Source organism: Microcaecilia unicolor, chromosome 13, assembly GCF_901765095.1.
Source record: "Microcaecilia unicolor chromosome 13, aMicUni1.1, whole genome shotgun sequence".
Classification (NCBI taxonomy): Eukaryota; Metazoa; Chordata; class Amphibia; order Gymnophiona; family Siphonopidae; genus Microcaecilia; species Microcaecilia unicolor.
Genome location: NC_044043.1, coordinates 93339015 through 93366439, shown reverse-complemented (window position 1 = coordinate 93366439; position 27425 = coordinate 93339015). Strand labels below are relative to the sequence as shown.

The 27425-nt window shown below is 45.0% G+C and overlaps 1 protein-coding gene across 1 annotated transcript; it reads right to left on the bottom strand.

Annotated features, from left to right (window-relative positions):
- Window positions 1-1416: 1416 nt before the first annotated feature.
- Window positions 1417-25331, bottom strand: TMEM269 (transmembrane protein 269). Its single transcript, XM_030186247.1, is given in 6 exon segments — window positions 1417-2647; window positions 6013-6213; window positions 15691-15834; window positions 17458-17555; window positions 19811-19928; window positions 19931-25331. Coding segments are annotated over 6 exon segments (861 nt in total). The 5' UTR covers window positions 20112-25331; the 3' UTR covers window positions 1417-2528.
- Window positions 25332-27425: the final 2094 nt, after the last annotated feature.

The following is a 27425-nucleotide window of genomic DNA, read 5'->3' as shown; positions in this document are numbered from 1 at the left end:
CACCACTGAGCAATGGATGAGACTCCCTATCTCTTCCCCCTCCACCCCCCACCCGGGAGTAGACACCCGTGCTAGCAATGGAAACATTTGCCATCAGGCGAAACCATTTTATTGAGTTCTTAAATATGTCTTATTGAGCAAACTCTGGACAATTAATATCTGCTTCTGACCCCATTCTAAGGAAGTACAAGATGGGAATATTTAATGTCAGTATTCAATCTACTGGGTTTTGAGATATCTTTAATGAATACAAATCATGCATGCGAGACCCAGTGCAAGGCAAATCAATCTCCAGTGTATTCATTGTGACTATCCTGAAAACCCAACTGCCTCCTTGACAATAGTTTCAAAGGTAATTTTTTTAAGTTATAGGTACACTTTGCAACCAACACGACAATATTGTTGAACAAAAATGTGGGCTGAGTCTACATATTTATGCTGAGTCAAGAGTTGATTCTGATTTTGGTGAGCAATCACAGATTCAAGTCTCGTCATCAAATGATACGATAAGATCTTTATATCAAGCTACATCACAAAGAGTGTTGCGTGAACAGAACTGTCATCTGGATATCTGCACACGTCAGTGGGGACTTTTGGGGGGAATGAGAGAGAACATTTCCGCTTTTTTCTGGATTCTTTGATATTAGATTTATAAGGGACTATTTATTAGGGCATTAGATTAACTTTTGTGAAGATGACGCTGTGTATGAAATTATTGAATGTAATAATCTACTTGTTAGCTTGTGATAAATTGAATTTGGTACACTGATGAGAAGTGGGGGATGTCATCTTTTATCGCATGTTGTTTTAAATGGGTTTGAATATTTGAATCACGTTATACTCTAAAACTATCTTGATATATAATGAATGGTGTGAATTAATCTTTCTATAACATAGGTCTTTCTATATTTTTTGATTATACATGTAGGTACACATATGCACAGCGTTTAGTTCTGTTTGAGTTGGTAAGGAAACTACAGCTAGGTTGTAGTCACAACTGGAAGAGGCCAGATGTTCACAGACTGTTGTAATGGTTATCCTGTTCCTACTGTACACTGTGGACTTGGAAACTACAGGTCCCAGAATACCCTGGGGTAAAATGCAGGTCTGAACAGGAAGAAGAGCCCCCACTAAGGGAACTACACTACTTCTGCAACCTTCATAGTCCCAAGAAGCAAAAAGCCATGCTCAAGCATCATATCCGGGCCTCCTACCTGACTCATGTTATATAGAGAGACTGGCTGTTTTCAAGCTCATGTTTAGCCAATGAAAGAAGCATCTTGCACATGGTTCATGGTGCAAATTTTCCCCAAATCCTTATCCATTTATCTGTTTGGTCACCAATAATGAACCAGGAAGAAAACTGCCAGCTCATGGGTTGAAATTTAGCCCCTCAGCAGAACCTTAAAAAAAAACAAAAAACTTTTGTTCTGAATTTACTCTTTTTACATTTAAACAAAAAAAAAAAAAAAAAAGGAAAATATTAGGACTATTTTCAGACGGATTCATGGCATAGAGGTTTTGTTAGTGTTTCAAACATCGGTCATCAGAACCCAGATGGGTTGTTCTCTAGACCTACATCAGGATTCATGCAAGGGACTCCGGAGTTTGGTAGGCTAAGCGATCAGGAATCCTACAGAGGAAATCCCACAGGAGAGTAGGCGTGTGACATGGTTACTTGCTGGTGGACAGTCAGCTGCCATTTTGCCGCTGACCAATACCATGGCCAACCCGTTGAGTCTTAGGACACCTCATACTGGGGGAGGGCGATCCGCGTCACTGTATAGGACGGAGAAACTTGGAGGCAGTCAGTGACAGCTGTATTAAGGAATAATGATCTCCCAACCTCTTTATCCTCTCCGCACCGCCTGTTTTGGTGGTTGCCCTCTGTAGCAGTTCAAGCAATACTTGAACAAAAAAACTTCCTAATGATGGTGAATACTGCTTAGACCTGAACAGAGGGTGACATTGGGGAACAAATCTATTCCTTACAAGGCTATGGGGCTCATTTTACAAAGTTCCATAGGTTACTATGGAACTTTGTAAGTCTATGTGCTTTGAAATTACGTCTCCACGTCTGTGGAAGTTTAAAAAAAAAAAAAGGAGGCAAAAATCTACAGCCAGACTGCCATACAATTAAAGGGATCTAATCTCTTACAAACCTGTCTTTTCTAAACAAGTCATTGTACTGCAGAGCAACCCAAATCCTCAGTGGGAAGTTTCCCTCGCCCAAGGGTACAGTAATTCGTCCTGTAGCTTGGAACAGCGATTCCATCGAACTCCGCAGTACTGCAATCAGCAATATCACTTCACACACAGTCACACACACTGCGGATTTTTATAAAACTAATGTGCCCAGGATTACTGCAATGCTATGAAAATGTTGCAGATGTTGTGTCAGAAGATGTGGTTAAAATATAATGTTAACACTAGGTCAGTCTGTATTTGGTCAAAAGGCCATGATTTTTTTTGACAGGTTACATAAGCTGAAAGGATGCTGGTCTTTCTACTGCACATGTCCTTACGGTTTACAGCATTTTAGGAACTCCGCTCCACAGGGCAAATGGGAAGAGGATGTAGGAGCTGGCCCAAATGAGATAGTACAGACATGCCAGATGGGATGAGGAAAATAACAGCATTACGACACCTGAAATACAAAAACCGTGCACACAGGTTAGGGGTCTGCTCTAGAGAAAATATCCAAGCTCCAAAGATAGGAAATAACAGACTTCTGGCCTTTTTTTAACCTACATATACCCAAGCTCAGTATTTTTATCCCTTATTATACAGTAAACTAAATAAAATTAAGTAAAATAAAACAAAACGTGCTCAGTTCTATCAAATTCTTACCATTACATCCCCAGGGGAACATCTGGTAGAATCAGACGAACTTTAAAGGTGCGTTAAAAACACTAACGCGCCTTACTAAACATACCCCCCAGGTCAAATCTGCATAGAAGTAAATTTAACTGGTAAATACCCGTTTATCACTGCTCTTGCACATTCATATTGTGTTTTCCCAACCCCTTCGCCCCCCACAGGGAGGGGAAACACTTCAGCCTCATAGGCTGAAAAATAAGAGAGAAAACTTAGATTCAGTTAGGCGCAACCAGTAATTATCTTTACTGGTATCTCACAGAGCTAATATACAAAATAATTGTTATCTCTCTGGAGCAGGTTGTCAGACAGCAAAGCCAAATGCAATTACTATATAACAAAAACTGCTCAGCTCACACTGTCCCAACCATTACATATATAGCCTTAGTAAGTTTCGTTTCTCATAAATCATGTGATTTCTCCTAAACTAGAATCAGAAAGTAGCGTATGCCATATATGGATATTCCTGTATTTTATCACTCTCTCCTGATGTGGGTTCACGTGGACAGTCGGTGGCCTTTGGCTAATTAGCTATCAGTTCTGCGTGCACAGCGTGTAGTTAGTCACAGGGCATAGAACAATACCCTTGTGTCCTCTCCCCACAAATGAAACATTCTGGACATCTTAGGCTCACTGTGTCCTCAGTCTGTCTTTCAGCACGTCCCAAGGTTATATCCACCTTATATGAAAAACATGTTCTCAGCTCCAGCCAAGTACTATATGTTAAATTGTTAGGCCAACTTGTGAGAACAGGCCTAGCACAGGAAGGAATATACAATAGCACTATCTGTACTCTACTGCCTTCCATCATGTATTAAGCACAATATATCATTTGTAATAGACTACTGATTACTTCAACAAGAAAATACATCCGATGACTTGTATAATGAATCAAAATCACTCCCCGTATCACGTCTAAATTGTGCTGAATTTCCTAAAAGGGATCATTGTTCATATTCCATTTGTTATTCAATATTTTTACCATCACAGAGTCCCCTATAAAGTTGTTACCACACTGTCCCCTGTGGATATATGCTATACCATGACTCAGTGAAAAAGCCCCCACTGGGCTTCAATGTTACCAATACTTTCACTCCCACGCCATGTTGCGTCCCCTTGACTCTGGCCAAGTTTCGCTAAGCTTTTTCAAAAGGGAACAAACTCAACTTTGCAGCAGTTTTCAGTCAACACCCCGGCGGGATCCCAGAGCCCCGCCCACTCAAAGCGTACTAGCCAGCTGTGTAACAATGGGAGGTTAGCGATTAATGGAAGGAGGAAGAGGCAGCTTGCAAACGCAGGAGCTGCATGTCGCAGAAAAAAATGGATTATCTTTGTGATGAAATATTGTTAAGAACAATATATTACTTCTGAACCAATCAATTTGGTGTTGGCTTATAAGCACTGAGCACTAGTTCCTCACAGCAGGTGTGGCAGTAAGGAACAAAAAAAATTAAACAACCCTTGAAAATAGACCAGTGACCTATGATGGAGAGACAGTCTAATGTTTAGTGAAGTGGGCTGAGAACCAGAGGAGCTGGGTTCAGTTCTCACTGCTGCTCCTTGTGACCCTGGGTAAATCACGTAACTTTCCTTTGCCCCAGGCCCAGAAGGCAGGGTTAAGATGAGAGGGAACTTCGCTGGCTAGATTCCAAAGCTATCCCTACCCACAGACATAACAGATGCAAGCAAATCTAGGAAGCTCATTTATAAATGGTTAGATTTAGGTGGCTCACATGCAGGGCCGCCAAGAGACTGGGCTGGGCCTGGGGCAAGGCCAGGCCCGGGGCTCGCCCTTGCCGCCCTGCCCCCCCCCCGAGGTTGCCATAGCCACTGCTCCCCCCCCACTCCCCCCCCCAAGGTCACCGCCACTCCCCCCCTCTGTTCGCCACTGGGCTGGGCCCCTTGCATTGAAATCGCAGTCTCACCTGTGTGAAAGCAGCGCTGCAGGCAGCAGAACGCCTCCCTTCGGTCCTCCTTCCCTCCTTGTGTCCCGCCCTCGCGGAAGTTACGTCAGACGAGGGTGGGACACAGGGAGGGAAGGAGGGCCGAAGGGAGGCGTTCTGCTGCCTGCAGCGCTGCTTTCACGGAGATGAGACTGCAATTTCAATGCAGGGGGCAGAAGGTGGACGACGGAGGGCGGGTGGAACTGCGGCGCCAGGAATTTTGTCCCCCCTGCCCCCCCCTCTCGGCGGCTATGCTCACATGCCACTAAACTTCCCACACAAGAACATAAGCATCTCCGTACTGGGACAGACCAAAGGTCCATCAAGGCCAGCATCCTGCTTCCAACAGTGGCCAATCCAGATCATAAGTACCTGTGCAGGTATAAATATGTGTGGGTATTTTCCTCAGGGTAATCTGAAAATGGGGAAGTATGTGCACATTTGTCATTTTAAAATTAGTATGGCTTATGCATATTCCGGTAACACGTGAGCCCTTACTGCTAAGTTAATTGGTGGTGTTAAGTGCTCAGGCCTGTACGTCTAGCCCCATCTTTAGCCGTTTTCAAGTCCAAACTCAAAACCCACCTCTTTACCACTGCTTTTGATTCCCTTACCCTTAATTGTTCTGTTTACCTGTCTTATCCAGATTGTAAGCTCTTTGAGCAGGGACTGTCTTTTGTGTATGTTGTACAGTGCTGCGTATGCCTTGTAGCGCTATAGAAATGATAAGTAGTAGTAGTAGGCCGTAAATAGACACACACTGGTTTTCATTTTGCCACATGTCCATTTCCCGGCCAACCCCCGCCCCCCCCCCCCCAAGAAACGTTTTTCCAGACGGAGTGGAGAAATGGTCCAGCGTGTGTCCAATACACGCACCCACACTACCGCTGGCCACTTTTTCGCATGCCTTTGTGTTTTAAACTGATCAAATTGCTGCTTCTGAAAATGTTCCTCCTGTCTCTTTCTTTACCCCCTTGGTAAATCCCCAAACTAGCAGAGGACTGGAAAAGGAGCCTCTTCTGAGGCTGGAACCCACACCGACGCCCTTCCATCACTCCATCTCATGGCTGTCAGCAGGAGGCCTGGCCTATACATGAACTGCTTCTCTGAAATGAATTTTGAGACAGTTTCTCGTAAGCGGTGTATCAACATTTATAATAAATTTGAAACTTGAGATAGTATTTCAGCTCACCCCCTGTGAAGACTATCTTTTTCCAGGGCTGGGATTCCAATACTTTGTCATGTGGATAAAAGCCGTGATCCACCATGAACAGGATCATGACGACAGCGACAATGCGCAGAATCAAGAGGTTTCCACCCGTCAACAGGAAGGCACATACCAGGATGCAGGAGGCATAGGGGCACGGCAGCCCACGGTACATGAAAGGGATTCCTGAAAATGCACAGGGTTGAAAATAGGCAAGAAAAGCACAACATGGCAGCATACAGAAAATGCTAATGTAACAGGACAGGCAGACTTGTGTATTGAAGACAGTAATTTGCCCTTAATGCAGTGGCATCCTTCACACTGAGGTCAGGGCTGTGCCAACACAGTAAGCGAGGTAAGCACGGCAGGAGGGCGCCGTCCTCTGGGGGGCGCCCTGCCGCACCATGCTTACCTCGCCCTCCCGCTCCCATGTCCCAACTGCCCGCCCTCTTCTCTCCCCCAACAAGATCCCTTTTAAATTTACCTCTGTCCGGCAGCGAAGGCGCAGCGTCAGTGAATGAGGCGGCGCTCCCGACGTCTCTACTAGTCTTCCCTTCGCTCAGTGTTCCGCCTTCTTCTGACGTCAAGGAAATGACGTCAGAAGAAGGCGGGACATTGAGCGAAGGGAAGACTAGTAGAGACGTCAGGAGCACCGCCTCCTTCACTGACGCTGTGCCTTCGCTACCGGACGGAAGTAAATTTAAAAGGGATCTTGTTGGGGGGGGGAGAAGAGGGCGGGCAGTTGGGACATGGGAGCGGGAGGGCAGGGGAGAGAGGAGCGTGGATGGGAGGGCAGCGATCATTTTCACGGGGGGAGGGGGCGCCAACTGATCTTCTGCAGGGGGGCGCCACAGACCCTTGGCACGGCCCTGACTGAGGTAATAAACCATTAAGATGACATCATTAGGAACACGAAGGATTTCCTTCACATGCAAGGTTGGATTTAAAATGTTGCAACTGCAAAGTAGCACATGGAGATGGTAGACTGTACCATACCAGGCCAGGAATAGTTATGAGCTTTCTCCCCTGATATTCAGCCAGCGGCAGTCAGCGGTTTTGTAAACGCTGATCATCGTCTGACGTGTGATAATCGTAAATCACAGCCCGCACAGCTGCTGGCTAACTTATCCCCCGATATTCAGTGCCGGGCCATAGCCAGGCACCAGCACTGAATATTGGGGATTTTGGGGGGGCAAGCTGGCCAGGGCTGCATAAAAGTAATGTGGCCCTGGCTGAATATTGGGCTGGCTGGCCCGCATAACATTTTTTTTTTAATTTCTTTTTTTAACTAAACCCCCGAGCTCCCTCAAGCCATCCTGTCAATGTTCCATTCTTTCCCTCCCCCCTCCCAGCTCACATCAAGACTCCCTGTCCCCCCCCCCCCCCCAGCTGACCAGGCAGGCTCTCCCTCCGAGCCTTTCTGTATCCTTGGTGGTCCAGCGGGGTCATTGGGGGCATGAGCGCAGCCCCCTCGCTCCTGCCCCTTAAAGCATCGATCTAAAATGGCTGCAGCGACCTCTCGCAGTACTACACAAAGTACCACGAGCTGCCGTGGGGGTCTTTATGTGGGCTGGGAGGGGGGTGGGAAAGAAGGGAACATTGGTGGGGGGGGGGGACATGAGGGGGCTTTAGTTATAAATAAATTTAAAAAAAAAAAAGTTATGTGGGTGCTGGCCTGATATTCAGAGTCAGCACCCACATAGCTAAGCAGCCTTATTTAGCAGAGCTCTTGAGCCATCCTAAATGAAGCTGCTTAGCTAAGCAGGTCTCCGCATAACCTGGTGCTCCTGCCCAGCACCGCCCCTGACCTGCCCACTTTTTATTTGGGCGGTCTCAGTGGACATTCAGTTAAGTGCCGCTGCATATCCCCGGTTAGGCGGTGAGAAGCTATTTAAGCGGGCAGGAGAGGTTCTGCCCGCTTAATTCGCTTTGAATATCGGCCTTTTTGTCTCCATATTAAGGCTGAAAAGGTTCTCAAGAGAATATAATGATGGATCACATCGACTGAAGCTGGATTGGCATTTTTTTTTTTATTGTGGGGATATGTATGCTTTGTCACAAACTGAGATTTTTTAATCTTCCTGCATGAAAATTTGAGAAAGACTATTAAACCCAAGAAAAGACGGGGTCACGTGATGCTGTGAGCAAGGAAAGACGTGGAACTTTCTGCTGCTGGGAACCCTGCACGAAAATTGAACTTTTAAAGGTGTCTCCGACCCCAAAACGGATAATCTAGGACGTGTTCGCTCCCCCAGTGTATGGACAAATATCTAACAAGATCGGCGATGGCGCAAACCGGGAAAAACACGAAGAAAAAAGAAGAGAAACCAAGACTTGGCGAATCCAAGATGGCGGCCGCCTCGCCGGCGAATTCACCGTCCCGCCCAGCCTCTGACTTCACGCTGCCAGAACTTATAGAAGCGGTGGTGGGCGCGCTGGCCCCTCAATTTGACCAACTTTCTGCCCAGATAGCGGGCCTGTCGGCGCTTACGACGGAGCTCTCACGCCGCGCCGGGGAACTGGAGGCTCGGGTTGCGGAGGTAGAAGATGGTCAGCAAAATAACTCGGGGGAGCTAGAAAGATTACAACGCCTAGTCCAAGAGAACACGCAGCGCGTAGAAGATTTGGAAAATCGCTCGCGCCGGGACAATCTCAGATTTGTGGGGTTTGCAGAATCCTTGGCAGATAAAGACTTAAAACGAACATTGGAGACATGGCTGCAGGCGCACTTCCCGGAGGCGGGTGAAGGCCGAGCAATCCGAATTGAACGCGCACACCGCGTAGGACCCAGGCCAACAAGAGAATCGAGGCCTAGAGTGGTGATAGCAAAATTTCACTGTTATGCTCAAAAAGCGGCAATATTGCGACAATATAAAAGCAGCAGGGAAACTACAAAATATGATGGGACTTTAATTCGCATCTTTCAGGACTACTCTGCGGCTTTGGCAGCACAACGACGAGCTTTTTCCACGGTTTGCACTTGCCTGATGGAGAAAAAGTTCAAGTTTACTCTGCAATATCCAGCAACGCTGAAGATCTTGGAGAACGGAACCTGGACGGCTTATACTAACCCAGAGGCCGTAGTGGATTGGTTGAATCATCATCAGACCTGACCCTGGGGGGATCGCTAATCTAATCAGTAGATGGTTTAACCATGCTGGTATGTTGACAGTGTTCTTGGTTGGCGGTTGCCGGTTGGATTTCTAATTTGATTGAGTTCCAGAAAGTTCCTGTTGGATTGCTAATGACGACAATTGACTGTGGAATAAGAGTGAGACCGAGTCGATTGGTGACCAAGATAACAGACCTGGAGACACATGGTAGAACGGTTCAAGAATGGGCTGGACGGAGAAGATATCCAAACACCTTGTAACGTGATTTTTGCAGCTCTGTGGGATATGTGAGACATTAATTATGAAACATTTCTTGATTTGAAAGAAGGGTAGGGTTCCTATAGCATCTAGACCTCTGCCTCCTACACTCACTGGAACGGAGTGAGGTTGGTAAGATAGGTTAGATGATTAGTGGGGGGAAGATGGGGGGATAAAGAGGGGCGGGGAGGGGGGGAATAGAAGTAGAGGCGAGCAAAAGGATGATGGGGGAAAGAGACGGGCTGTGGGATTGGGTAAAGCTTGGTATAACTATGTGTTATTTGATATAATGAGCCTTTGGTTGGGGCTGGGCAACCGGGGCGCTATGTTAGCTTTGTTATATGTTAATTTGGCAAATCTAGGGGATCACACTGACTGAACCTTTAAGATTAGTGACCTGGAATGTGGCCGGGATTACTTCTCCGATTAAGAGATCAAAAATTTTAGCACATCTGAAACGCCTAAAAGCTTCCATAGTCTGCCTACAAGAGACTAAACTCTCAGATGAGGAACACAGAAAGCTGCGCCAACAATGGGTGGGGGAGTGTTATTACTCCTCCTCCGGGGCTAGACGGGGAGGTGTGGCCATATTGATTAGGAGAGGGCTCCCGTGCACCTCTAAATTAATAGGAAAGGACCCAAAGGGAAGATATGTTCTGCTCCATCTTAACATTATGGGACAGGAATACTACCTATGTGCTGTATATGGTCCAAATGGTTATGATGCAGATTTTTTCCAGACTCTGATAAACCTAGGTCTCAAATATGACACGGCACCTTGGATTGTAGCGGGTGACTTCAATCAGGTGCTTGATCCGGACCTCGACCGCTCGACGGTCGGAGCATGGAGTGCACTACCCCGCAGCAAAGGATTGCCTTATCTTTGTAAGCTAATGGATCTGGTAGACCCCTGGAGGTTACTATTTCCACAGAGGCGGGATTATACTCACCTCTCGAAGGCCCATAAAACCTGGTCTCGCATAGACTACCTTTTGGTTTCCACATCGCTTTTTTCCCGGGTAATTAATACAGACATGGCAACTATGGCGATCTCAGATCACACTCCAGTTTGGGCCGACATAGCACTGGGACACAATGTAGACAGATTTAAGTCCTGGAGGTTCCCATCCTACTTAGTTGGGGACAAAGACTTTGGTAATTTTCTAGTACAAAAATGGAACTTGTTTGAATCTGATAATGTGGCCCATAAAGATAATCCGACATTATTCTGGGAAACTTCTAAAGCGGTTATGAGAGGGGAAATTATTAGCTACTTAAGTGCAAGACATAAAAAGATCTCCCAAGGCATAATTTTACTAGAGCGAAAATATCAACAAGCCAAAAGGGCACACATACGCTGTCGAACCCAGACCAACTATGATAATGTGATTGCGGCACAAGTGGCCCTAGACTCACTGCTCCATGAACGTGCTAAGAAGCAAGCCTTTAGTCGTAAATATCAATATTTCAAATTGGGTAACAGGCCTGGGAAATTGCTAGCTAAAGTTGCAAAGGCTTGGTCAGAGAGGACATTCATTCCTACGGTGCTGGCGCCTGATGGCTCCCGTAAGTCTTGCCCTAAAGATATATTAACCATATTCCGAGATTATTTTTCCCGAATGTACCAACCGGAGGCGCAGCAGGGGGGACCAAAATTAGAAGATTACTTGAGAGATGCAGGCCTTCCAGTGCTGCCCCCTGCAATTAGAGATCAGCTGAATGCTCCCCTCCAGGCCCGAGAGATTCGACAGACGATCAAGGGTTTATCTTTGGGAAAATCTCCGGGCCTGGATGGATTTTCTACGGAATATTATAAATTACTGTCGACCCAGCTGAGTGTTCCCCTGACGCTTCACCTCGATGCAGCTGTGGTAGTGGGGAGGCTGCCCAGGGAATCGAATGAAGCTTTAATTGTCCTTATCCCTAAACCGGGTAAGCCAACTGACTTACCGGGGTCTTATCGGCCAATTTCCCTTCTCAACGTTGATGTAAAAATTCTAGCTAAAATCCTTGCTGATAGACTGGCCACACACCTCCCGGCGTTGGTGGGGGACCACCAGGTGGGGTTTGTGCGGGGGAGACATCCAGGTCTAAATGTACGTAGGGCCCTGATGGCTGTGGCGCAAGCTGAGGCCACGGGTCACCCACTATTGCTGGCGGGCCTGGACGCTACTAAAGCATTTGACCAAGTGAACTGGGACTACCTCTTCCAAACACTTAAATACATAGGGTTGTCTGGGTGGTATTTACATGCAATAGACACATTATATACTGATCCCGGGGCCCGAGTCCTAGTGAATGGAATGTGTACTCCACGTTTTTTGGTAAGACGGGGCACAAGACAGGGTTGTCCCCTGTCCCCACTCCTGTTTTTGATTTACTTGGAGCCCCTGTTGCGCAACATCATAAAAGACCCAGAGGTGAGGGGAGTTCAGCTGCCGCAGCTTCATATCAAAGTACTGGCTTATGCGGACGACATCCTCCTAGTGTTGACGCGCCCTCAGACATCGTTGCCAATAGCCTTAGATCATATAGCAGAGTTTGGATACTATTCAGGGTTCCAACTTAATTCACAGAAGTCTGAGGCGCTGCCAATACCTTTTTCAGTACGGGAACGCTGGGAGGGACGGTTTCCGTTGAAGTGGACCACTGATTTCTTGGTTTACTTGGGGATTAGATTACCAACATCGTTAACACAACTTTACAAAATCAACTTAGCCCCCTTGTGGAAAGAGACACAACACACCTTAGAAATGTGGCAGCGCCTTCCCCTGTAACCTTGGAGGATGTAATGGGTCAGTTCAGCAAGCTGAAGAGTAGTAAATCACCGGGACCTGATGGTATTCATCCCAGAGTATTAATAGAACTAAAAAATGAACTTGCGGAGCTACTGTTAGAAATATGCAATCTGTCCCTAAAATCGAGTGTAATACCGGAAGACTGGAGGGTAGCCAATGTTACTCCGATTTTTAAGAAAGGTTCCAGAGGAGATCCGGGAAATTATAGACCGGTGAGTCTGACGTCGGTGCCGGGCAAGATGGTGGAGGCTATTATTAAGAATAAAATTGCAGAGCATATACAAAACATGGACTGATGAGACAAAGTCAGCACGGATTTAGTGAAGGGAAGTCTTGCCTCACCAATCTAATGCATTTTTTTGAGGGGGTAAGCAAACATGTGGACAATGGGGAGCCGGTTGATATTGTATATCTGGATTTTCAGAAGGCGTTTGACAAAGTGCCGCACGAAAGACTCCTGAAGAAATTGCAGAGTCATGGAATCGGAGGTAGGGTATTATTATGGATTAAGAACTGGTTGAAAGATAGGAAGCAGAGAGTAGGATTGCGTGGCCAGTATTCTCAGTGGAGGAGGGTAGTTAGTGGGGTCCCGCAGGGGTCTGTGCTGGGTCCGTTGCTTTTTAATGTATTTATAAATGACCTAGAGATGGGAATAACTAGTGAGGTAATTAAATTCGCCGATGACACAAAATTATTCAGGGTCGTCAAGTCGCAGGAGGAATGTGAACGATTACAGGAGGACCTTGCGAGACTGGGAGAATGGGCGTGCAAGTGGCAGATGAAGTTCAATGTTGACAAGTGCAAAGTGATGCATGTGGGTAAGAGGAACCCGAATTATAGCTACGTCTTGCAAGGTTCCGCGTTAGGAGTTACGGATCAAGAAAGGGATCTGGGTGTCGTCGTCGATGATACGCTGAAACCTTCTGCTCAGTGTGCTGCTGCGGCTAGGAAAGCGAATAGAATGTTGGGTGTTATTAGGAAGGGTATGGAGTCCAGGTGTGCGGATGTTATAATGCCGTTGTATCGCTCCATGGTGCGACCGCACCTGGAGTATTGTGTTCAGTACTGGTCTCCGTATCTCAAAAAAGATATAGTAGAATTGGAAAAGGTACAGCGAAGGGCGACGAAAATGATAGTGGGGATGGGACGACTTTCCTATGAAGAGAGGCTGAGAAGGCTAGGGCTTTTCAGCTTGGAGAAGAGACGGCTGAGGGGAGATATGATAGAAGTGTATAAAATAATGAGTGGAATGGATCGGGTGGATGTGAAGCGACTGTTCACGCTATCCAAAAATACTAGGACTAGAGGGCATGAGTTGAAGCTACAGTGTGGTAAATTTAAAACGAATCGGAGAAAATTTTTCTTCACCCAACGTGTAATTAGACTCTGGAATTCATTGCCGGAGAACGTGGTACGGGCGGTTAGCTTGACGGAGTTTAAAAAGGGGTTAGATAGATTCCTAAAGGACAAGTCCATAGACCGCTATTAAATGGACTTGGAAAAATTCCGCATTTTTAGGTATAACTTGTCTGGAATGTTTTTACGTTTGGGGAGCGTGCCAGGTGCCCTTGACCTGGATTGGCCACTGTCGGTGACAGGATGCTGGGCTAGATGGACCTTTGGTCTTTCCCAGTATGGCACTACTTATGTACTTATGTACTTATGTCCTTGTGGGGGCGCGTAGCCCTGTATAATATGGTCTTGGTTCCTAAATGGTTATATGTGGTCCAAGTACTGTCTCTATTCTTCTTACATAAAGATGAGCGGAAACTACATAGGCTACTAGCTAAATATCTATGGAAAGGGAAAAGACCCAGAGTTGCATTAAAGCCGACATACCTTCCAATACATAAGGGAGGGTTGGGTGTACACAGCATTCAACGTATGTCAGTGGCGGGCTGCATGAGACAACTTACAGATTGGTTTAGGGGCACATCCTTTTTTTCTTTTCCTATTCCTGAAACTAAAATGGTGAGCAAGTATCACTTTAGTTATTGGCTGCATGCGCCAACTGGCAAAGCACCTACTGCTAAGGGATACGCCCCTCTTTTTGTGCCACTGAGACGTACATGGCGATGGCTGTGCAAAACTGGAGGGTTTGAGTGCCACTCTTCCCCTTTCCTACCGATAGGAGGTAATGCGGATTTTTCAGTGGGCACGGATACTGGGACCTTCCAGGCATGGAGAGAGGGGGGGACAATATTCCTGTTCCAGGTATTAACAAAAGAGGGCAAATGTAGGTCCTTTAAAGATTTGTGTGAGAATATTGGATTCCCAGCACGGGCTACCCTCTCCTATTTACAACTGAGTCATTACATTGCCTCCCTCCCCCCGAGCCTCGTTGACCTCGCAGAGACGGAGGCAAATCACAGATTTGTTGGACCTGGAGGCGCAGCTTTCGGTTCCTCTTAAATTTTACCATTTTAAACTTAAAGAGCTTTGCCCGGAGATATCATATGACCAGACCGCTGGGGCTTGGACTGGAGAGTTGGGCTGCCCTATTACTGGCGCGATGGTACAAGCTAATCTGACAATTGGATATAGGACCTTTAAAGATGTGACACTACAGGAATCCCAATATAAATTCACTATGAGAATATATATCTCGCCGCATAGAGCGTTTAGAGCTGCCCTGAGACCTCTGGATGACTGCCCTAAGTGTGCGGGATCTGGGGCGCACTTGGGACATATGTTCTGGTTGTGCCCTCCGGTCCGTGCCTTCTGGACACAGCTTTGTACATTCGTCTCGACTATCTGGGGGTCGCAATGGTGCCCTTTACCTACTCTTTTGTTTGATAAATACAAGGTGAGGGGGAACCGAAGAAGGGGCATGTTGCCATTCCTCCGTAGGGCGACTGCTATGGGAAAGAAAACGATTTTATTGAATTGGATCTCATCGGAACCACCTTCTGTGCCACGATGGCGATCACTTATGATTTCCCTAGGTGCCCTGGAACGAAGGGAAGTAAATGACTTAGCATCCCCAAAGGGAGATAGACTATTACAATGTTGGTTACTGTTTTGGGATACCCTGACCCCCACGGCTCGCAGTAGAATCTTGAATGGGTAAGCTCGCGGGGAGGAGGGTGGGTGGGAGGTGGGATGGTGGGGGGTTAGAAGGGTATAAGATGAAAATGTAAAATTATAGATGGCCAGTTGGAATAAGTTGGATGATCATCAGACTACTGGAACACACTTGTAATGTAATGTTTTTCTCACTTTATTGTCACTTGTGTATTTTGGTCATCAATAAAAATGATATTTAAAAAAAAAAAAACCAAGAAAAGACCTTGCTCACAGGGTGAAGGTGGCAACATTGATCTCATTGGAAACTCTTCAAGTTTCCAGTAAGATAAATGTTGCCATCTTCACCCTGTCCTTGATTCCAGTTTTCATGCAATCTTGTTTTTGTAACGTACTAAACCCTCCGCCTACAGTGTGCACATTGGTGTGTGTTTTTCTTAAACTGGGAGAGGGAAACGCCCATGACTTACCGCTGCAAAAGAAGCAGAGCCGTGTGAATACCGCCAACACGTAGGCTATAACCAAGCAGGAATCTAGGAAGTCGTGAGCTTGCAGAAGCAGGGCTGTGGCCAAGCCAAAAGAGGTGAAGTCTGCAAAATCATCAAGTTTGGCTCCTAAAAACATAAAGGATTAAACATCGCAATGAGCAGCGCCGATAACTCTGACCCTCGCACCTCATGCCAGAGATTATAGGCAGGAGGCTCCTTCGTCCTGCACTGATGTAAGACTATATCACCTGCTAATACCTCCTGTATCTCACTTCTTAAAATATCTGTATTCAACCCTGGGCTCTACACACCTAGTTATTTTCATGGTCTCACATCAAAACCTGCTCAGAATTGTTGATTTAATTAAGAACAGTATATTTCAATTCAATTCTTAGGTTTTATATACTGCTAATATCCGCTGTTTAGGGTTCAGTGCGGTTTACAACATTAGTGGAACAACAGTGTTATATAATTAAGACAATGGGTGAATACATTCTTATTGGATAGATATGATGCTACAGAGCGTTATACATTCTGATTACAGTCTTTGTTAAATTTGATATTTCTAAAGTGATCGGTGGGTGTTATATAGCACTTTTTGGGAAGAAGGTGGTTTTTAGCTTGATTGAATATTTTAACACCCAACAGAAAGGATTTAACAAGGATCTGGGGTTCCTAGCCCATTATAAACCATAAAGCTGTATGTCTCTGTTGATCACCCTCCCCTCACCTATCCACACCCACCCTGTTAGAATATCAATGATATGCTTTGATGTCCCCATGCATACCTCCGACCCACCCCCCTCCTCCCACCCTGTCAGACTGTCATAGTAATGCTTGAATGTTTTCACTTATATACACTGTCAGCTAGCACATTTGCTTATTTCCGATCTGAGGAAGAAGGGCAACCTTCGAAAGCTAATCAAGAAATGTATTAAGTTATGTCCAATAAAAAAGGTATCATCTTATTTTCTTTTCCATGTTTTATTTTGTTTGATTTCTATTGATAGCTTCTTTCGGAAGCTGAGGTAGTTATTCTCTGCTCTACTAGCCAGAGGGAGTGAAATCCATAACGTGATCCTTGCAGGTGAGAAGAGCGAGTTAGAAAATCTTCTGAGCTCGGATTCCCTTGTGAAACTGGGTAGACTTAAGCTCATTTTTACACAAGAGGGAAGAGCTGAATATCAAGGATCCTAGATCCCAGATCAAGTGGGAGAGGAACATGGGGGTTGAGTTAACTTGAGTCTCAGTGGACTCGTATAATGGAAAAGTCTGTGTCAGTTATCCATAAGCATCTCCCACCTTGAAGGAAAGCTATTTTCATTAAATGGACAGAATCCTTGGTTGGCATCACAAGTCTTTGGAGATGGAAAAAAAACTGACCTATGACATTTAAACATACCAAAAGAGAGCTTCTGATGCAATAGTTTATAAACAGGTTACCTGGAGAAGCAGACAAAAATGATTCACTGCACTTTTTATTTTATAAGAACATTAGCTTGCTCAGAATAATTAATATTGTAAAAAAAAAAAAAATTCAGAAGGTGGGATGACTTCTCGTTATGAATAATGGACACTATGTTGTGATAAAAAAGAAAAAGACTGAATACGGAACACATGTGGGTTTGTATCAAAAGATCCCAAAGTAGCTCCTGTGCATCCCCCACCCCTCTTTTTAACAAAAACTCTACTGGGATGCTGCCTCAGAAGACAAAAAAAAGTCTTTCAGTGCTAGAACAGGTAACTTACCCAGGGGTGAGCAGGCATTCAGTCCCCTTGCAACAGCTCCATCAGCCAGGTCAAGAAGGTAACCAGTCAGCAATAACCAGCAGGCTTGGTAGTGGTGCCTGAAGGGAACAAACATTTTGAGAAAGTGTCTCTACGCCAACCTCATGCAGCTGATTGTCTAGAGGGAAGAGGTCAACTTGTCCACAGAAGATGCCAGGCTAGTGGTGTGAAACCCTAGGAGCTTAGAGTTACTGCCACCTTCACACACTAGAAAGCTAAGAGCCATTAACCCTTCACATTCCTGAATCACAAAAGGATGAAAGAGGTCACAACTCACTCTCTGCAAGCCTACATCCCATTAGGCAGTGATCCAAGTCACTACTATTAACCTTGAAAAAACAGACCTTTTTTCAATCCCCAAAACAGCCTTCCTGCTTCCTTGTTCTCTTCTGGGTTGATCTTGTAGATCAGCTGTTGAAAATTATTGCATTTCTCAGACTTAGTGGGGTGGGAGGTGGAGATGTAATAATAAATCTTCATTGATGTCACCCTTCAGTTACTCATACTGTTCATATTTTGTACACCTCAATGCACAGAAGCCAGATTTACAAAAATTGCCTCCTCCTCCCCCTCCTCCCTTCCATAGGAAAAAACTAACAAGCAAGACCGGTCAAAGGCATAACTGCCAGCTAATATTTAAATGATCAGGAAAAAGGCATGTGGCAGGGACAACAGAAGAAGTCCTGCCCAAAAGAAAAACTAGGGAATTACTGAAGTGTAACTAATCCCACTTCCCCCCCCCCTCCCCACACCAGCCTCTCTTCCCTTCCCCACCCCCTACAACCCATCTATACCACACTCTCTCTCCCACCACCAGTCCAAACTGGTCCATTCATGCCATACTAGAAACTACTCGCAAGTCAGTTCTTAACCCTGTCTACTCCTCAGCCCATCGACATTATTTACCCCCTTCTCTCATTTCAGATCCCATCCTCCTTTTCCCACCCCTTCCTTACCCTCTTGGATTCAAATCCAGGTAACTGTAACGGCATGAGTATTTTACACGTGTTGCTGTTGTACATTTTAACAACATAAATATGCCATACTGAAGTCAGACTAATGTCTATCAAGTCCAGCATCCCAGGGGCGTAGCCAGACTTCGGCGGGAGGGGGGTCCAGAGCACATTTTAGCCCCCCCCCCCCATTGCCGCCACCAACAACTTTGACCTCCTCCCCCGCTGCCGACCCTCTCGACCCCCCCTAACCCTCCCCCACCGCCGCCTACCTTTGCTGGCGGGGGACCCTAACAGCCGCCAGCCGACGTCAGACTCAGAAACAGAATGAAGGAAGAGGAGGACCTCAGCTAGTGGGGGTTGGGGTCCCCCGCCAGCAAAGGTAGCAGACGGCGACGGTGGGTTGACGGCGGGAGGGGGGGCGAGGGTCGAGAGGATCGTCGGCAGGGGGGTCCAGGCCCCCAAGGCCCCATGTAGCTACGTCACTCCAGCATCCTGTATCCAAATGGTGGCCAGTCCAGGTCATAAGTACTTCATTACCTGCGAAGAAACTTGCATGCATTTTGGCAGCTCTCGGTTAGCAAGTAGCCGTCAGTTCCAGCATTTACTTATTTATTAGGATTTATTTACCGCCTTTTTGAAGGAATTCACTCAAGGTGGTGTACAGTAAGAATAGATCAAACATGAGCAATAGGCAATTACAGCAGTAAAAATATTCAACAATACAAAGTATGGCATGGTCTACTACTTGCAATGTCAACACAATACGTAATAGAACATTTTAATTGGTAGTGAAGGGTAAGGCAAAGTTGTAACATATAGATGAGTAAGAAAGTAGGAAGAGTTAGAAAGTAAGGTGATTGATTTGAAGAAAGTTGCACATGAGGTCAGAGAGATGGTTAAATATTATCTCAGCTAGGGTAGGAGTGGATAAACATTATGGGGTACTTTTACAAAGGCGTGCTGAAAAATGGCTTGCAGTAGTGTAGGCGCGGGTTTTGGGCATGCGCCGATCCATTTTTCAGCATGCCTGTAAAAAAGGCCTTTTTTTAAAAAAAAATTTTTGCCGAAAATGGATGTGCGGCAAAATTGCCGCGTGTCCATTTAGGGTCTGAGACCTTACCGCCAGCCATTGACCTAGCAGTAAAGTCTCACATGGTAACTGGGACGGGAATGGCCTACGCGTGCCAAGTGGGCGCGTCCAATAGGCGCAGCCGAAATTATTTTGGACGCGCGCCCAAAATGAAATTACCACAATAGCCACGTGGTAGCTGTGCGAATAACTCCATTTTGGCACGCGCTGGGCACACGTAGACGCTTACGCGGCTCAGTGAAAGGGCCCCTATCTTTGCGGTACTCACCCGTTCAGGCTGCAGAGGATGGAGGAAAGACCCATGAGTAGATTAGCCAGAGACAAGGCGTTGGCAGCATTTTTACGGGCAAACTCCAGGGTTTGGGCACGTCCAAGCTGCTTGCTCAAAAGAGCTTCTTGGTGTACTGAAACACACCTGGAACCCGAGAGAACAAAGTAAGAGAAAAGGAAAAGGAGAGACAACCCTGTGGTAGTCTTTCCAAGTGCAGGTTAATACTTCTTAAAGGGGAGCCAGTGAGCTCTGGCCTTCCAGATATTGTGCCTTTTATGTGACAACAGTCCAAATGCATTGCACAAATTCAAGTCTGTCCTCAACTGATTCTGGGCATTAAATATATATATATTTTAAATCAAATCTCAAAAGCAGAAGAAGTTTCACTGCTATTGTGACCATTGTAAACAAAATAATTTTACTGCTTGTGATGTTATTTCCTATCTTAAAACTGCACAAAATGCAGTGTCACCAACAGATTTTAATCCAAGATAGTTTCCCCCCCCCCCCCCCAATTTCCATTCCAGCATACTGTACAGAATATGGACTAGATAGCCCTGGGCATAAAGAAAAGTCTGGACTGGAGTAAGGTCTCATGATGACTTGGGAGTGATAATGTGCAATGAGCTTATGACAGACTTGAAAGCCTCAGGACTGTCTTCACGTAATGGCATATCCCATCTCCAACAACTTCTGATGGGCGTTGAGACCTAGGAGGGGCACAGCTCACTAATCCCCTGTGTTAAGTATTTATTTTATGGAGACAAGAAAGCCTACTGGACAGCACTGAAAGAACTGGGACTGCTTAATTACTGACGGAACAAGTTACGTTATTTTGTTGTTTTTGTACTGAAAGTTTTTTTTAATAGTTTTATATTTTGTTTCATTGTTTTATGTTCTTGTTCTGATTTTATTGGTCTACGTGCACTGTTAATTTATTTGGAAAGGCGAAACGCAAATAACATTGCATTGTATTAGTAGTACTGGAATAGCTGAGAAGCCTATTTTGTGGTCAGCCTGAGCTCATGCTTTAGCGGTAAGTGCCGCTGGGACTGCAGTCTACCTTTAACCGTTTTGCTCGGAGAGCAGAGCCTCGTCTGATTTTTTTTGTCATTCCAAATTTAAGAAATGTATGTTACGGGATAACAGGTTTACACAGTTTAACATCCAGTAGAACAGCTACCATCTGCCTGCTGTGTGTTCTTGGTAGACTTGAGTGGGCCAAAGTGTGCTTGGCTCTCCTTCCTGTTTTTGCAGTATGCTACTTTTGTGAAAGCGGTTTTATGCATGCTTCCTTCTCAGAGTACCTTCATACAGTGCTATATCTTATAGTCTGTGTATGCCAAATGTTAGGTTTGAAGCCTTCAGGACGATTAACGCTTTGCTGCTATTATATGTACATCTAGAAAGCTGAGCCACTGAGGTCTAGAGAGGAATAATTTTCTTCTGTAGGGAAGGAGAGGCACGGAATAGGCCTCTAATTTTGCATACAATTTATTATTAATATTTTGATTGCTTTGGAAACTGAATGAAGAGTAACTTTGGTGTTAATATGTCACCTTAATTTATCTGACTTTCCCTGTCCTAAATGGTACCACCATAATGGTCCACAATCTGAGAGACTTTACTTTTTTTTTTTTTTTAACGATAGCAGTAACTCAAGTATTAGTGTGATTTCTTTCAGATTGTCGTTTTTATAAAATATGATGCACAAGGGAAAACTGGGCAAATGCATGTACTAATCTGGAAGGTAATCAACACAAAATGACAGCTGAAGATTCAGTGGTTTTCTAGTGTGTTCACAATCTGCGTAGGAAGTACACTGGGCATTCAGTTTATCTTGTACCTCAGCCAACAGGAGTTCAAAAGCCCCTATTTTAAAACAACTTGCCACAGTTACATAAAGAAAATACCTGAACTGGATATAAACATATAGCAAATATTTTTTAAAAAAAATAGATGCGTAAAATAAAATATTACAAATATTTCACCATTTCTATTACATATATCCCCCAAATCCACCCAATTATTGCCTTCAAAATGAAAAATAAAGGCATGCTTTTAATAAATGCTCCCGCCCCGGCTTCCTTTAAGTCTAGTGCTTATATACCTAGATGACTACTCTTTAGAGAAAATGTTAAGGGTCAAAGTCTCCTACTAGCGTGTTTTGCACCCTGCCCTTGACGTGTTTCCAAAGCCAGCCAAGTTCAAGAGATCCTTCATCTGAAAGAAAACAGCATGTCAGAGGGAAACAAAAGCCACCATCACAAACGCACAACCACTCAGTCAGTGTGCTTCTCAAGTAAGTCTTCCAGAAACCCCCCCCAAACTGTACTCCAGTCAGTGACTCAAGGGTTGACGTTTGCCTTGAAAACATCTTGAACGTGAACCAATGTTAGAATACTCTTTGCTGAATAACATTTAATTTTCATGTTCAAAATGTGGGTAACCAGTAAAGTGGTGCTGCAAAAATAATGGAGTAAAAAAGAAAAAAAGAAAAGAAATCCCACACAGAACGTAGTCGGCAGACAACAGTGGGAAGTTGGAGAAAGCTTGAGAAAGACCAGGGGCACGAGAGGGTCGTCAATGCTAAAAAATACTATTGTTGGTAAGAATAAAGTGTTTTTAGCATTGACGACCCTGTCGTGTCCCTGGTCTTTCTCAAGCTTTCTCCAACTTCCCACTACCGTCCGCTGCAAATTTAATACAACCATTAAGACTGGCAACTGCACCAACCATGAGAATTCATGGGTTTTCTATATCTATGCTTCATTTGGGTGCAGATGAAAGAACAGCACCCGACACTGAAGCAAAGACCATTTTTCACTCCTCAACAATTCTTCTCCAGTGTGTCAAACTGCAGTCCTTGAGGGCCACTAAGGGTTCAGATGATCAGTTCATGACATTTCTTTGACTCCAGTGGCTCTAGGTCATGGTTAATTTACCCATTTCAGTTAACTGGAAAATCGGGCCCATTTGTGGCCCTTTGAGGCTGGAGTTTGATTTTCCTGGTCTGCACTGAAGGAACACATGTAGTAATGAAAGTAAAATGGCATCCTTTCTTAAAAGCTTCACTTTTTAAAGGCAGAATAAATCACCAATTAATTTTTCCACAGCTTCAAATGCATTTGAATAAATGGGTTTGAAAATCAAAATTGAATGCAATTAAGATTCACTAGGGCCATAGTATAAATTGCTTAACACAAAGGAGGTTTAGCACAGAATTGCAGCCCAAACCCAGGAATGCAAGCCCAGTTAACATGTGCCCTGGGAAGGGGCCCCCCCAATTTATATACATGAGGAAGGTCACACGTCAATGTAAGCCATGTTTGCTCAACATTCTGTAGACTGTAAATTTCCTGTGGCAGGAATGCACAGAGCCCAAACGAGGGGATCTACTGTTTCCTGTAAAGTCATGAGCCATCTGGGGCTTTGCTCTTGCCCCCACTGTAATTCAAATGATCCTTTTCAGAATCAGCTCCCCAATCCTTTCAAGGTCCATAGCCACAGGGGCAGGGACGGGTCTGGCTCAGAAATCTACAATGAAAAGGTACAGCAGCACGTCAGAGACTATACAAGACAAGTTGTGTAAAACAAGATGGCTGTAATATGTAAAAGTATTTCAGAACACATCCTTATTCCTTCCTCATCTCTCCCCTTACAGGAATTCCTTCTGTGCTGACAACTATCATCACACAGACAGAACGATCCTGCTGTGTCCAGTGACTTATCACTGGAATAATGTGTGAGGGAGATTTATTTTTTTGTACAGGCTATCATATTTTTTTTCACACATTTCTACTTCCCAAATTAGTAGAACTTTTACCACTCACCTACGAACATTAATCCTAATCTCAAGTGGTTAAGTATAATAATCCTGTGTACCTCCTCGTAACAAATTCTGAATTATTATCTCGCAAACGAAATCCGTGTACAAGTTTTTTACAGATGGAATTTTAAAGAGAATGAGGGGGTTTTTTTCACGGGAAAATGCCTCTCATTCTCTTTAAAATTCCAGCTCTAGAAAACTTGCACACGGATTTTGTTCGCAAGATAATAATTCAGAATTTGGTACGAGGAGGTACACAGGATTATTATACTTAACCGCTTCACATATTTCTACTGACAAACTGTAGACTTGTGGTTTTGGACTGAGCCACAGTTAATTGTGCTACTGTTCACTCACAAGCTTTGTTTTTTTCATTAGCAGAGCAGTGTACAATTGTGCAAATAATGTGCCCCCCTCCCCCCCGTACATATCCAATGTCCCCGTGACTTGTTAGCCCAGTCACTAGATAGCTCACTGGAAGCAGACACTTAGGGGCACTTTTACAAAGCCACAGGAGGGCTAACGCACAGGTAAGTGAGCACCAAATCGGCAGTACAGCTAGGGTAGAACGTGCACCTGGTGGTAATTCCGAGTTTGGCGCTCGCCGAATCCCGCGGTAGAAAATATTTTTTTTCTATTTTCTACCGTGGGAGGTGTTCCCAGCAGGTAACCGGAAGCACGACCGCATTGGTGCGCGCTGCACGGTTACCAAGCGGGTAGCGCGTGAGCCCTTACCACTAGGTCAACGGCCGGTGGAAAGGGCTCAGGCCGTAAATAGGCGAACGCTAGTTTTAAATTTTTGCAGACGCCCATTTAAAAAAAAAAAAAAAAAAAAACAGCCTTTTTCCCAGCCGCGGTAAAAAAAAGTGGCTCAGCGCACGCCAAAAAGAAGCGCTCATACTATCGCAGGCCACTTTTTTTTTTACCATGGCTTTGTAAAAAGACCCCTTCATTTTAGGCCTGAATGGCGCAGGAACACAGATTTAAAGTTTTGGGGACTGACATAGGGACTTTTCACAAAGGTGGGGTGGGAATATGGTAATAGGGCTTTTAGGAGCGATACTTCCCTGTGGGGTTCAGTACGTGGGTGGAAAAAGACTCACTGCTATCATCTGCATCCAGTGATGGGCTACACACACAATAAGCTGCATCTTACAGCCACCTTTATAAGCAATGAGGAACTGTTATTAAATTCAGTATGCCCAGCGTTCACATGCTCCCGTGAGCCACACCAGCTTCCAGTTTCCTTCTAACTTCAGAACGCATGCTGTCCTTCATACCACATGTAACATTTTACAAAAACGCCGTCCTCGTTAGATAAGTTCTCTTGCTTGGCGCCAGCACATTGTCCTGCTCGGCAAAGCCAAAATACAGTTAAAACAATAAATCCTTCCAGAACTGCTATTACTCATAAACCTGTTAAACTGTGATATAACTTCCCATCGAACCTTGTCCCACCGTTATCTACATTTGTGGTACATAGTTTCGTTTCCTTTTTTTTTTTTTTTGCAGGGGGGAAGCAGAAGTTTGATAAGATACTCTGGCCTGACAATTATTTCTTTCTGTACCAGCTCTCAAGAACAGAGAAAGCATATGCGTCTGTAAACTTCTGGATAAAGCTGTAAGGCACCCCCTTTTACTAAGGCGCGCTCACGTTTTTAACGCGAGCTAAAATTGTGGGCGCTAAACGTTAAGAGACACCAATGCATTCCTATGGGCGTCTCTTAGTAAAAGGGGGCCTAAACGGTTCTCAACTGTAGGTGCCACCAAAATGTTCAAAGCCAAATTTTAATTGTCCAAGGCCTTTGCTGGGAATTTTTCTGACCAGGTTACACTCACCAGAGCCACTTTGCTTCATTAAAAAAAAAAGTCTTCAAAGCAGTAAAAATAAGTTGATATTTAGTAGAAATGTGCACAAGGAAAACAATTTTCAGAAAATGTCTCAGTTTCTGGGCAACTGTTTTGGTTTGTTTCACACACTTGGTTTAATAAAAAATTTAATGCACTTTAGAACTTGTTAATGCATCAAAATCAGTTGTACTTGCGTTAAATTCATAGGCTTAATACACATTAAAACAAACGCACATCTCTATAGGTTTTCAGGAGGACCTTCTCACACTGAGGGGAGCTATGATAGAGGTCTGTAAGATAATGAGTGGAATGGAACGGGTCGATGTGGAGCGTCTGTTTACGCTTTCCAAAAATACTAGGACAAGGGGGCATGTGATGAAGCTGCAAGTGTGGTAAACGAATCAGAGGTAATTTTTCTTCACTCAACGCGTAGTTAAACTCTGGAATTCGCTGCCGGAAAAGGTGGTTAAGGCGGTTAACTTAGCGGACTTCAAAAAAAGGGTTGGACGGCTTCCTGGAGGAAAAAGCCATAGAATGTTATTGAATGGACGAGGGAATAATACAGTATTTCTAGGATGGGCGGGACAAATTGCTTGTTCTTTTGGCCACTGCCCAGGGTGCTGGGCTCGATGGACCCTTGGTCTATCCCAGCATGGCAATGCTTAAGTACTTATGCAGGGCCGTGCCGACACGGTAAGCGAGGTAAGCATGGCAGGAGGGTGCCGTCCTCTGGGGGGCGCCCCGCCGCACCATGCTTACCTCGCCCTCCCTCTCCCATGTCCCAACTGCCCGCCCTCTTCTCCCCCCCAACAAGATCCCTTTTAAATTTACCTCCGTCCGGCAGCGAAGGCGCAGCGTCAGTGAAGGAGGTGGCGCTCCCGACGTCTGTACTAGTCTTCCCTTCGCTCAGTGTTCCGCCTTCTTCTGACGTCAAGGAAATGGACATGGGAGCGGGAGGGCAGGGGAGAGAGGAGCGTGGATGGGAGGGCAGCGATCATTTTCACGGGGGGGGGGGGGGGGGGGGGGGGGGGGAGGGGGCGCGTCAACTGATCTTCTGCAGGGGGGCGCCACAGACCCTTGGCACGGCCCTGTACTTATGTAATCCCACTGCCTGTGCTAGGCAACACTTAATTTTGATTATACTGGTAGCTAGCCAAAATGGTCTGATAATGTGGCATCTGGAATCAAATCTCAGTCCAGCAAAAACCTTGTTTTAAAACAAAAATGACAATTAAAAAACATTGAGATATCAAGATTTTGTGTTCCTTTCTGATACAGGGTAATCAAATGGCTTCAGATTTACCCACAGGGTTGTTCTAATCCCACCTGTGCAGGTACTTATAGATCGTTTTTTTAAGAATGCAATTCGTAAATCAAAACTGCAACTGCCTCCATCCAACAGGGAAAAAACCCGAGACCAGATGAACTTTGTTGGGCAACCTGGAACCAGATGAGAACCTACTATGATGGCATCAACAGTGATCACACAGACAAATGCATAACTGAGCAGGAAGAACTGTGGATCTCTTACCTGCAACACGTTGCTGGATCGATTTATCATGGCTCCTATTCTTGGCCTTGAGGCCTATTTACTAATAATGTATGCTGCAGGTTAGTGAACAAACCATGGTGAGGAGGTTCGCCCTACTGCCCAAAAAAAAATCAATGATACAAGGTGCCTCGGATTATATCGCAACCCATGAAACCCAAGAAAAGCCAACTGGTAATCTTCTGTACCATTTGCACCATTAAATTATACAAATTGTTTTTTAACACTTGTGGAGAATACATTTATAAACCATTTTTGTGCGTAAATTGCCTGTTGTAAGATCAACAGGTGTAAAAAGACATGGTACATACAGGGGCGGAGTCTGGGCACAGTGTGGACAAAACCTCCATGCATACTTGCAATCTTCACGCATACACGAATAT